The 12462-nt window shown below is 34.4% G+C and overlaps 1 protein-coding gene across 3 annotated transcripts in view; it reads left to right on the plus strand.

Moving 5' to 3' along the window:
• The first annotated feature begins 3522 nt into the window (after positions 1 to 3522).
• LOC127791398 (cellulose synthase-like protein E1) overlaps positions 3523 to 12462 on the plus strand; it is a 38073-nt gene continuing 29133 nt past the window's right edge. For 2 of the 3 annotated variants that reach the window (XM_052321259.1, XM_052321261.1), the window contains exons 1-2: positions 3523 to 3844; positions 3924 to 4245. In XM_052321259.1, coding sequence (XP_052177219.1) covers positions 3570 to 3844; positions 3924 to 4245 — 597 coding nt within the window. In that variant the 5' untranslated portion in view covers positions 3523 to 3569. The remainder of the gene's footprint in view (positions 3845 to 3923; positions 4246 to 12462) is intronic. The other variant, XM_052321260.1, reaches the window with a different exon arrangement.

Genomic DNA, 12462 nt, shown 5'->3' on the forward strand with positions numbered 1-12462 from the left:
TCGCAAAATATTGTGTTTTGCGGCGATTTTTAAAATCCCTGCAAAAAAATTGTTGCAAAAAATTAATTTTTTTTGTAGTGATTAAGCAATTGAGCACTTTTGACAAAGTAAGGTCTTATATAGGTGGTGACCATTCTTATTTTAGGTTGTCCTAAAGAAGGCACTATTAGAACTTAAAAAAAAATAAAAAACACTAAGAAAGTGTGTGAGTTGCAAAAATGTAACTCTTGGAGGATAGGTCAGGATTATCAAAAAATGTTAAGTGATGAGGGAGCACTTGAAAGGGTGAAACTAGCAAACTACCCCTAGGAGTAATGAACCACAACTTGTCGTGTGTCTCCATCCTAATTAATATAGTATCACCATGTGTTCTTTTATCTAAGTGATTTATCAAAAAAATTCAACTCTAGATCTCAATCTTGGAGGATCTAACGCCTGTCTAAGAGATTTGTTGTTATCTCAATCTATCCCAATAAATTCTTCGCTAACATAAGATAACCAAGCTTGAGAAACTGAGAGATAACTCTTTAAGTATCTTGGCTACAACTGCCCCTATAATGGCCAATACCCTTGTAGGTAAACCATTTCACTTATAAGCACTCGTACATGCTAGTTGTTATTCCTTACTAAATTGAGCGTGACTATTTTGGAAAACTTAATCCCACCTCTTGTTGCAAGTGCTTATATCAAGGATGTAACAGCCCACCTTTTCAGGGTGTGTTATGTCTTAGGAAATTTGGTCTTTTTTTTTTTTTTTATCCGAAATTCCCTAAAACCTTATCTAGTGCTAGACGAGATGTTTACACTAGAAAATAAATACAAAGGGGAAGCTAAATCGAACCTGCTCATGACAATGCATATAATAATAATTGGATATGGCATTTATTACAAAGTTAATACATAAGCGCCTGAAGATAAATACAATGTACATAGTTCTTAAACTATTCATATTACAACATAACATAGTACATTTACTCGTTTCTTGACGTCTCGCGTCACTACATATCTCCAATCTCGATATCATCACTGCAAGTCCCGACTGGAACGTTGAATGTTTTCAGGGGCGAACCCAAGTTAGATGATGAACCATCTAAGTAAGGGTACATAATGTCATGTCATGTGTGTATGTAATGTCTTACCTCGTAAGTGTCAACTGCACCCTCAAGCTACCTACCATTTTAGCGGTCACCTCTATCGAAGCCGGGGTGTATGGGTGCACCCTTGGTAAGGCAGCGGTGCCAGTTCGTACTCCTTACGGCCTCATATGCGAGTGATCAATGGCATCGACGTGTATTTATGCATTTCATAATCATGTCATGGATGCAGTTCACGTGTGGGGTACATATCATAGTATGTCAATATGATGTAGCCATTCAAAGGTAAACATTTATAACCGTACTAAGTTTGAAACGGTACATTTACAGCTAAGTTGCCTCGAAAGACGTGTCGGTCTCGATAATCGTGCCGAGTGGCTATTTTCTGAATTTTCTTGCCCTCAAACTCCTAAAACATCAATTTATTTTTTTGAATATCAGTTTACTATTTTCCATAGTATATATATATATATATTAAGCCTTATTTCTCCACAAATTTCATAAAAATCATTTAGACTTCCATAAAGTCTAATTTCTCTTCACTGAAATTCCTTAACAAATATTTCCACTTGAAATTTTCTAACTTAAATTCCTATTTTTCCCTTATTTCCATAATAACCAAATTCCTTAAATAAATAACTATTACATAATAATTATCTAGGATTTCATATTATTCAATTTCCCTTCACTAATATTTCTTAATTAATACTTCTACCATTCTAAAATTTTTCTTGGAATTTTCCAAATTAAAATCCTATTTTCTTTTATTTCCATAATAGAAAAATTACTTAAATAATTAATAAAATTAGCATTTTCCAATTTTTTTTTCCACAAAATAAGTCATAAACAACATTCCAGATTTAAATAAAATTTTTGCAAAAATTTTATTCTTTTAATTTTATTTTTCTTTTATTTCTTTTATTTTTTTTCTTTTATTTTTTTCTTGCGGGCGCGTGGAAGGCACGCGCCTTCTTCCTACTCGCGGGCGCGTGCCACCACGCGCCCGACTATGGGCGTCTTCTCCGGCAGCTACTTCGCCGCCGGCGACCCCTCAGCTACCCCGAGCTTAAAAAAAAACACCTACTCCCCTCATATCCGACCCCTGATTCCAAATACAACCTTAAAAAAACAAAAAAACATTAAAAATACCTTGATTCGTCGATTAAGGGCGCGGCTCCGGCAAGTTGCGCAATTTTCGGCGAAGCTTCGATTCGCCTCTTCCTCTATTCCGTTGGTCACCAAACTTAACAGAAACGTTGCCCACGAAACGATGATCAAAACCCTACTCCCAAAACCTCTCAACACTGCCCCAATCGACTGTTTTAAGAGGAAAACTTTCGGATGAAGGGGGCTGTCCAAGTTTGGCTATTTATAGTCGAAAACCCTGCCGCGAGTGTCCCATCGAGACACCCACGTGGTCGGGAAGCCACTCCGCCGGTCACCTCGGCCATTAATGCCCCCCTGCCTAAGAACCGATTGCAGGCGCGGCCATGCTCTGGCTGCGCGCTGCTATGCAAAATCTAAATTTTCTGGATTTTTTTTATATATATACACATATATATATTATATATACATACATACTAAATTATATATTTACATATATAGCTATATACGTCCATACATATATACTAAATTGTATACACAACAAGCTATATACATATACTAAATTATATATATATACATACAAAAATCCCATTTAACCACTAAATAAAATAATTATTTATCTTAAAATTCTATAATTTCTTTAGGGTCACATACTTATATTATTTCTGGTATCATCTTACCTTAATTAAGCCAAATAAATTAATTATGTATCGTATAAACATAATTTATTTAAACTAAATATATTATTTATTTATAATGACTTAGGGTATTACAAAGGATAATGGGTCCCATCCATCATCATCACTATTTGAAAATCAAATATGCAACTACTAATGAAGAACAATCCTAAATCCAAAATTCAAATTATACAAATCTTATTTGCTTACCACATTTTGAGTTGAATTATTTAAATTTGGATGAAAGGCATTCTCAACAATTTATAATTATAAAATATTATTATTTATTTGAATGACATTTGTTAAAATAAGTAAAATAAGGTTATATCAAGATAATTTATCTGAATGATCTGAATGAGAGAAGAGATAAATTTATCTGAAAAATTTAACATAAGAAGTTATATGATTTCTTTTTAAATAAATTTAATAAATATAATAAAAAATACTTTTATTTGGAATAATTTTTATATTTTATTTTTTTAATTTATATTTTGATTAAAAAACACTTGTATGATTCTGAAAAAAAAATATATATAGTTGTTAAAATATTATTTTTTTTTAAAAATTATTATTTTACCTTGTACATAGTAGGTAGATGATAAGGGAAAGAAGACCGCAGGATGTAATCGTTATATATATATATATATGTTCCGTATAGAGGCATAGAGAGAGAGAGGGAGAGAGAGAGAGAGAGATGGGGAGCAAGGGTGAGTACGTTCCATTGTTCGAGACAAGCAGAGGGAAGGGAAGGGCGATATACAAAGCGTTTGTGGCATCAGTGTTTGTGGGTATAGTTTCCATATTGACATACAGAGCCACAAACATCCCGGCATGGGAAGAAGACGGGTTTGTGGGCTGGATTTTCTGCTTTGCGGCGGAGCTCTGGTTCGGCTTCTACTGGCTCCTATCCCAATCTCTTCGCTGGAACCCCACCTATCGCCGCACCTTCAAGAACAGGCTCTCCCAGAGGTGATGATCTCTCTTCCCAATAAATCTATAAATGTATATATTCTATATATATTGAATATTCTATTCTGTATATTTGTAGGTTTCAGGATGACGAGCTCCCGGGAGTGGACGTATTCGTGTGCACGGCGGACCCGAACATGGAGCCGCCGGCGATGGTGGCGAACACTGTGTTATCGGTGATGGCGTACGACTACCCGCCGGAGAAGCTGAGCGTGTACGTCTCCGACGACGCAGCCTCCGAACTTACTTTCTATGCTCTCTTGGAGGCGTCTCGCTTCGCCAAGCACTGGATTCCGTTCTGCAAGCAGTTCATGGTGGAGCCCAGATCCCCTGCCGCTTACTTCCTCTCTTCTTCTTCCTCTCGCGATTCCGTTCCTGCTGAATGCTTCAACTCCGTCAAGGTATTTACTTAGCTTTAATCTTTACATATAGGTAGGTAGCTACATTTCCTTTATTTCGTCTCGATTCTTGGTAAGTGGGATAACTGTTGAAATTTTAAAGTGCCTAATAATCGCGTCTGATGGTTGGTTGGGTCTGTCAATTTGTTTATCTGTGCTTTTCGATTGGAGGCACGACTTCCAAAAACACTGGGTTCGTCTTACATCACTTGACTGTTGAGTGGAAGGACCCAGTACTGTAAATGCCTTGTCTCAATCAGCAATTAAAAAGATATTAATACATAGAAACGAAAGAATGGGTCCAAACTCCAATCTCCTTATTAGAAAAATACAAATAAAAATCGAATCTTTCAGGCATCCAGTTGTTTATTTCAGACATGACTTGACCTTGTCCTTTTGCCATTTCGTGAATCAATTATTATCCTAATAATAATAATAATAATATTAATATTTAAAGGCCTGGTGGATGTGATGAAGTCGAGTACTCTGGCCATCTAGATTACCCGAAGCGGAAATGAAAAATTAGAAAATGGTATTTTCTAAAATGGTAGAAAATAAAAATATGGAAACACGTGTAAGTAAAAAAATATAGAATCTTTTTGTAAATGTAAAAATTTTGAGTTTGAGATAATAAAAATTTTGTAAATGCATTTTTGATATTTTTTAATATAATAAAATAATTTTAAAATTATAAAAATAATTTAAAAATATTTTTTGATGTTTTGAAACAGAAACATTTCATAAACACTGAAATGACGCCCTCTAAAACGTTTTCATGCACCATATAGGTGGTCATACTTTGGAGTTAGTGGTAGACGCATATATATATTTGACATTACTTTAAAATCTCTTATTTTAGTTTTTATTTTATTTTATTTACCTTTTGTGCTGTAATTAATTTAATTTAATTTTTTATGTTCAATTTGTGCTTAACATCAACAATGATTTGGCTTGTGTTTTGGATAAGGCCTCTTATTTTATTTTAAATTTGTTTTGACTGGTCATTGTGTTATTAAATTTTTTGTCATTTTTAAAAGAATATTACCTAATAAATTTGAAGTTCATTATTATTTATGTTTTTTCTTTTTAATTTTTAAATCTTTTCTTTTTTTGCTAAAGTTAAATCCTAATTTTTATTATTACATACTTATTTATTTGATTAAATTAACTCACGCTTCTTTCCAATTAAGCCAACAAGAGAATGTCAATCTTGATTGAAGCGGAGGTGTGGAACCCAGCGAATTGTAGCAACCCACAACGAGGGGCTTGGGAATTGTGAATTGCCGGTCCACAGTGGGTGAGGACTTGATCAGTGATTGGGTAGGAATTGGACGCAGGCTTGGGGCAATCTTGAAGGTGCATGACTGGAGCTGGGCATCGACGTCATAAGGATTGGAGAATAATGACAAGTCATTTTCTTTCGATCCTCTCTCTCCTCTTTCTCTTGTTCTCTCTCTTGCTCTCTCTTTCTCCCTTTATTTGTTCTATTTGTCCCTCAAATTCTGTTCTTCTTTTTCTAAATTCCTATTCAAACCTTAGTAGTGTTCTAAAACGCGCTAGTTGTTAGTCGGGCATCAAGCTAGCACCTAGGCGAGGCCTAAGAAAACTGCTATTTTTTTTAATAACATTCTTCATAAATATTGATACTAAGCATATACATATCGCAAAACAATGGCTCATATACATATTGTTAAATAAAATAAGTACAAGGGTATTAGTATAATTAACTTAAAAATATTTATATATATATTTTCTTGTATTATACACTTTTGATAGAATATATACACATTATTTTCTTCTCATGATATCAGAGTAGTTAGGCAAACCCTAACCCTAGATCCAATCGTTGCCGCTGTTGCTGTCGCCCTTTGACGCCGCTATCGGCTTTCGTCGCCGGTTGCATTTGTCTGTCATTTGAGATGCGACCACCGTTATTGCGCGGCCACTGCCTTCGTCCAATCGATCTTTAGCCAACCGCCTCTTCTCTCCGTCGATTGCCTCTATAACACGTTTGCAGCTGACCCAAAACAACTCATATTTGCCTTGTTGTCGCGATCGCTAGCTGTCGATCTTCACACACACCGTCATTGTCATCCTCTTGGCCACCTCTGCTTTGATCAGTCGTTGCCTTGGTCACACTTGGAAGACTAGGCGTCTATTGGGCTCGATTAATCGGGCCCGGTGATGCCGATTGGCATGAATTCGCGGCGGCTGCCTAGGCCTCCTTTTTGAACACTGAACCCTAGGAAACCCTAGGGTCGTGACATCCCATACCTTGCAGTAAGCACATAGCTTTGAGATCACTATAGATACTCAACTAAGAACTTTCTCTTTTCTAGATACAAGATAAGAATTATTCTATAATGACTTATTCATCAAAGCACAACATGTAACATAAAGATGCAAAATACATATTCATAATAATCTTTATGAAACATACTCTCATAGAACATGCATAAGTCAAGTAACTCACTTTTACTTGACTGAAATGAAACATATAGAACATTGCAAATGAATTGAGCACAAACCACAACATATAACACAAAGATAGTCTAGCTCGAGCTTTATGATCTCTCAAAACAAAAGCACACATAAATCATATCTATGATATATATTCTATAAGCTCTAAGGCATCATGATTTTTCAATCATACTTACGAAAATAAGAATACATATAAGCTTAACAAAGCATATATGACTTCTATCCTATAAGCTTTAAGTCATCATACACAAATACTACTAATGCATACTTTGAGTAATTCTTGAAGTCAAATGCATTCAACCTAAACATGAGAAACACTAGGAAGAATTGCTTGGAACACATACAGCATTTAAAGAAATATATTGGCTATATCTAGATGCTTTAAGATAGAACCACTTAATTGTATCTACATTCGTATTCCAGTGATTAACCATTACTCGACTATAAGCTTGGGAAGACGAATTTTCAGCAACTTAACCAAACGTTGTATGAAATCAAGTTAATCAACAATCCTATCAAAGCAGCAAACATTCAACTAGAAAAATTCTTCAAGAGATCCTTCTTTGATTTTAGGACTTGAGAACTAGAAACTTTTAGGCTCTATGAATTTGAACTTAGAATCACTTGTTTAAGCATATATATATGCATTTACACAAGAGCAAAGATGATAGAAATCAAACAAAACACATTGCTCCTAGATTTAAGAGATGCTTCTACATATTTTGAGTTCTTAAGATATTCCCTAACCTTAAGCTTACTTTAAGTGTCATGAGGATATATGACATTTATCCATGACACTAATGCATTATGATACTTAGGATATCCTTTGAAATCCTAGATCAACTTATTAATATAATAAGCTTATTGACAAATAAGAACAAACACAAGATAAATCACAAATAAGCATATTAAGGTTTTTAACACAACCTTAACAAGAAGTATAAGACAATTTAAATTCTATAAATCAAAACTCAAGTACCATCACTTGAGTATACGAACATTTACTCAAAACTTTTGATGTTTGACACTTAAACATCATATATGAAATATAGAATACATTATTCTAAAACTTTGAGTAACGCGGCCACATAAATCATTTAGCATATCATGAGCTTCCACAAAACACTCATGCATTATCTTTAGGATAACCCTAAGAAGAAGCATGTTAAACTACAAATCAGTAAGGCATTTGGATATGAGAACATTAATAGATAAAACATATTAAAAGATAATCCTATTAAGATTCCTTGACCTTATATATTCTCAAGGCAACCTCATATATTCTATCAAGATAGGCTTACCATATTCCTAAGTAATATTCTAAATAATTTCTATATGTACAAAACAATCATAACAGAACATTAAAGTTTTTGGCATAATGCAGTCATCATCAAAACATTCATAAGATAAACTCAATAGATTTGTTGCCTCCAAATTTTCAATTTCTTGGATATCCCGCAATCTCAAAACATTTGTCATTTGTATGACTAATTTTCTTGCAATGGTCACAACACTCCTTTGATTTTATGAGGGGTTGGAGCGAAGTCCAACATTGGTTTTATGAACTAGGGTAGTTGATTCAATCATTGTTGCTCTAGATGAAGCCAGGGTAGTTGCTTCAATCATTGGTGCTCTAGATGAAGCCACACTTTGTTGTTTTCCCTTTTTCGATACCATAGCATAAACTTTACCAATATATGACAATAGTTCTATGCTTGAAATTTATGCATGAACGATTGTAAAATCTACATTTAATCCCCTTAACAATTAATGGATCTTCTTTGTTTCTTTGTTCGTTATGAAAGCTTTAATAGTCTCGCAAGCGTAGTTGCAAATACACATTGGTATGGGATCCCAAATAGGTTCACATTTAGTATAATACATGACTTCTAACCTAGTTTATAGTGTGAGATTAGCTAATTTAAGTTTCAACTCGTACTCTGGATGCATTCCCTTGTGACAAACGTTCTTGGTAAATTTCTCATGTGTCATCAACATATGCCACGCTTTCATCTAGTTCCTTAACTGGAGAATTTAAGATCCAAGAAATTATCATCGAGTTACACTTAGCTCAAGCCAGAATATTAGGTGTGTTAGTTACTGAATTGAGAAAAAAAAAAGTCATATACAAAACCCATTTTGTTTTTTGCATAGAGAGTGTTTTGCATCACTCTGTTCTATGTATGATAGTTATCCCCACTCAAGGATCTGTCCACTAACACCCTTCGTAGATCATCACTTGGGCGAGGGTAGTAAGGCGACTTTGGATTATTGATTTTCCTAGTTTAAGATCCCCTTTATCATTGAAAATTTGATATGAGAACAGGCGTCTTAATCAACCATGAAGTTTTCAGGTACAACAACAACAACATATCCAACCTTTATCCCACTACGTGGGGTCGACTACATGAATTCTAGACTTCCATGTAGTTTTCGGGTAGTTGTAGCAAAAACTTGGTAATCAAGACACACAAATTCATTCCTTAGGGTATTGGTTATATACAAGCGGTTGCCTCCCATTTTGCCTAATTACATGTAAACAAGGGGTAATTAGGGAGGAGAAACAAAAATAAAATTAGCTGATAAAACTAGCCTAAAATAGGGTAAATTGCCTTCAAACCCCTATAGTTTAGGTTTTTACACAATCAGTCCTTGTAGTTTATTTTGTTCTCTATAGGTCCCTTTTTTTTTTTTTTGCACTGAGACCCTTCTATCAATTTTTAACTATAAAAAATAAAAAATAAAAATCCATGGAGAACAAAATGTTCTTTACTTCAAAACAAGATTTGTGGTAAAAGAAAGGCCACCATCGACTTGCAAGGAAATGAGAGGGAATGAAAGAGTAAGAGAAGATGACAGAATAATGAATCTCTCTAGCAACTTCTTAGAGGGAAAATGAGCCCTACCATTGAGGCTAGAGTCAATGGCAAGACTTTGGTGGTCTTCTTGAGCAAATCGAGTAAAAAAACAGAGAAAGTAAGATAAAGACACAAATAGAAGAGAGGAGGACTAAGAGTAGAAGAGAAATTGGAAGGGTTTTTAGAGGATGAATAAAAGAGGTTGCATTTTGCAATCAATGACCACAACAATCTTTTCCTCCATTAGTGATAGTATCTAGGCAATAACATTGTTGTCCTTCCTCGTAGTGATTTTAAGGTTAAGGCTTTTCTCCTTAATGATAAGGATAACAATAGATATACCAATGAGGTTGTGTCTTCTTCTTTGCTAGCAACTACAACGACAATATTCTTCCTCAACCTTCTTCTTTAGTTGCTTCTAAATGGCGTTAATGAAGATCTATAACCTTCTCGACAAGGTCATTCGAGTCTCACTATTGACCCTATAGCCTTAGCAACTTTGATCATCTCCCTTATAAAAGTAGATAGAGGTGTGTGTGTGTTTCTCTCTTTCCCCTAGTAGTTGTTGCTGGTGGTGACCTTTCTTCCACAACTAGCTTTTTTGTTTGAAGAATCTTCTTTTTTTTTTTAATTTTCTATTAGTTAAATTTTATTTTATTTATTTTTAAGTGTTAAAAATTAACGAAGGCGTTTGAGGAAAAAAAAGAGTGACTTATAAGGGCCTTTACAAACCAAAATAAACCACTAAAGGTGTTAGTGTAAGTGACCCAAAACACAAGGGCCTTGGGGTAATTTAACCTATATTAATTTACACTGAACATAAAATTAGGTATATTATTGAAAAAATTGAAAGCTCATTATATTATTGAAATTAAACATAAAGTTCATTATATTGTTCGAAATTTCAAGAGTTTGTTATAATATTGAAACAATGGCAAAAGTTCTATATCTTTTTGGGAATTTTACCCATTATATAAAAATAAAATAATAAAAAAAAAAATATATTAATTAATATTAATGGGTTAAGTATGGGTCATGGACCCCCTTACCCACCCTTAGTGGATATCTCAATTGTCTTAACTTAAGCCTCCCTTGTGAGAATTTTTTTGTACTATCCCTACTAATTATTGAAGAACATCTATCCAAGTTTTTCACAACCTTCCCAACACTATCTAGAAGACTTTCTTCTCTTTTTCATTTTCCAAGACTTTTGGTTTATACTGGGTTTAAGAGAAAAAGGAAAATAGAGAGGAACCTCAACTAAATAAGACAAATCACTGTCAAGCCTTCCTCATCTCCTACTTTGCTATCATTGTCCAAAAAAGGTTCTTTCCACCTAGTATTGCTAGGATTTCCTTTGCCATATTTGGAAAAAGATAATGATGATATTTTGCAGTTGCCTCATTTTCTAAGAAGCAACCCAACTCAATTTGATTAGTCCTTACTTGAACCAAGTGTTACACCTCTCTTTAACTTCTTTTAAATTAGTTTAACCCAACTAGGATCAACAACCTACCTCTTGATCTGACCTTGTACAATGACATCAACTTCACTAAGGTATGAAAATATCTTTATCAGATGAAAATAAACATTTTTATTTTATGATAGAATGTGGTGTATCAAGGCCTTGATGTGGTTTTAGATGAGCAAAAAATAAATAAATAAATAACAATAATGACATAAATGTATGTTAATGAAATTTGTTGATTGGAATTAAGCCTCGTGCATCCTAATAACATAAATCTTATTAGCTTACTTAAATCTTTATTTATCTCCACTTGCATAGTATGTGTTCCCTTTACCATCTTACTTATTGAAAAAAGAAGTTAGTTTAAGACTACCCCACATCAATCCAGAGTGGGAACTCAAGTTAGCATATTTTACGGGCTTGTTTCCAAACAACAATTGCCTAAAATTCAAAGTTGGTGGGCTCACATATTTGAGTCTCCACTTAGCTTAATTTATGATGTATGTTGCCTCTTTCCCATCTTACTTATCAAAAAAGAAGTTAACTGAGGCCATGTCACATTGGTCTAAAGTTGTGGATTTAAATTAGCCTATAAGGATTCAATGGGTTCCTTTGCCTGGAAATGGTAGTTTAGTAGGCCCACACTCTCAATGAGCTCCTCTCATGTTGTACATGTTCCCCATTTCCGTTTTCTTATGAATTAAATTTTCTTTAGGCTATTACACACCAATTTGGAATGGGGATTGAAGTTACAAAATAAGGATTCCATGGACTCTCTTCCAGTTATGTATTACCTAAAAGTGATAGTTCATAGGGCTTACCTACTTAATTGAATCTCAATTTTGTTAGCATTTACACCTAATTAGGTTACATGCATTGCTTTACAAGAAACAACATAAAAGACACTATAAGAAAAGTTGGAGAGAATTTATATTTTCAATGGATTCGTATCCACTCAAAATGGAGGGATAAGGTAATTTGCATGTGTTGTTGCCAAGATACAATAATAGATTTGTAAGGTGGGAAAAAGTAATATTGACATTCTTCGGCAAGGATGATGAGGGGACCTTGAGGCAAATGATCCTCGTGGCAAATAATCAAGAGGCCTTATGTCAAATAATCAAGAGGCCAAAAATAAATAGGAGGCCCTGAGAGATGATATATTGCTGATGCTGGTGAGTGGTTGCTTGTTGATGAACGAGAGGCCTAAAATAACTGAGAGATCTCAAATAACTGAGAGACCTCAAAGAACTGAGTGATCTCCCAGAACCGAGTGATCTTCAAGAATCGAGTGATCTTGGAGAATTGAGTGACCTTGGAGAATCGAGAGATCTACTAAAACAAACAAACTGTGAGAGGTGTGGAAGACTATTCCCATGCAAACCCTCCGATGCTTAAGTCAATCTTTGAGTA

The sequence above is a fragment of the Diospyros lotus genome, chromosome 15, assembly GCF_014633365.1.
Source record: "Diospyros lotus cultivar Yz01 chromosome 15, ASM1463336v1, whole genome shotgun sequence".
Taxonomy (NCBI): domain Eukaryota; kingdom Viridiplantae; phylum Streptophyta; class Magnoliopsida; order Ericales; family Ebenaceae; genus Diospyros; species Diospyros lotus.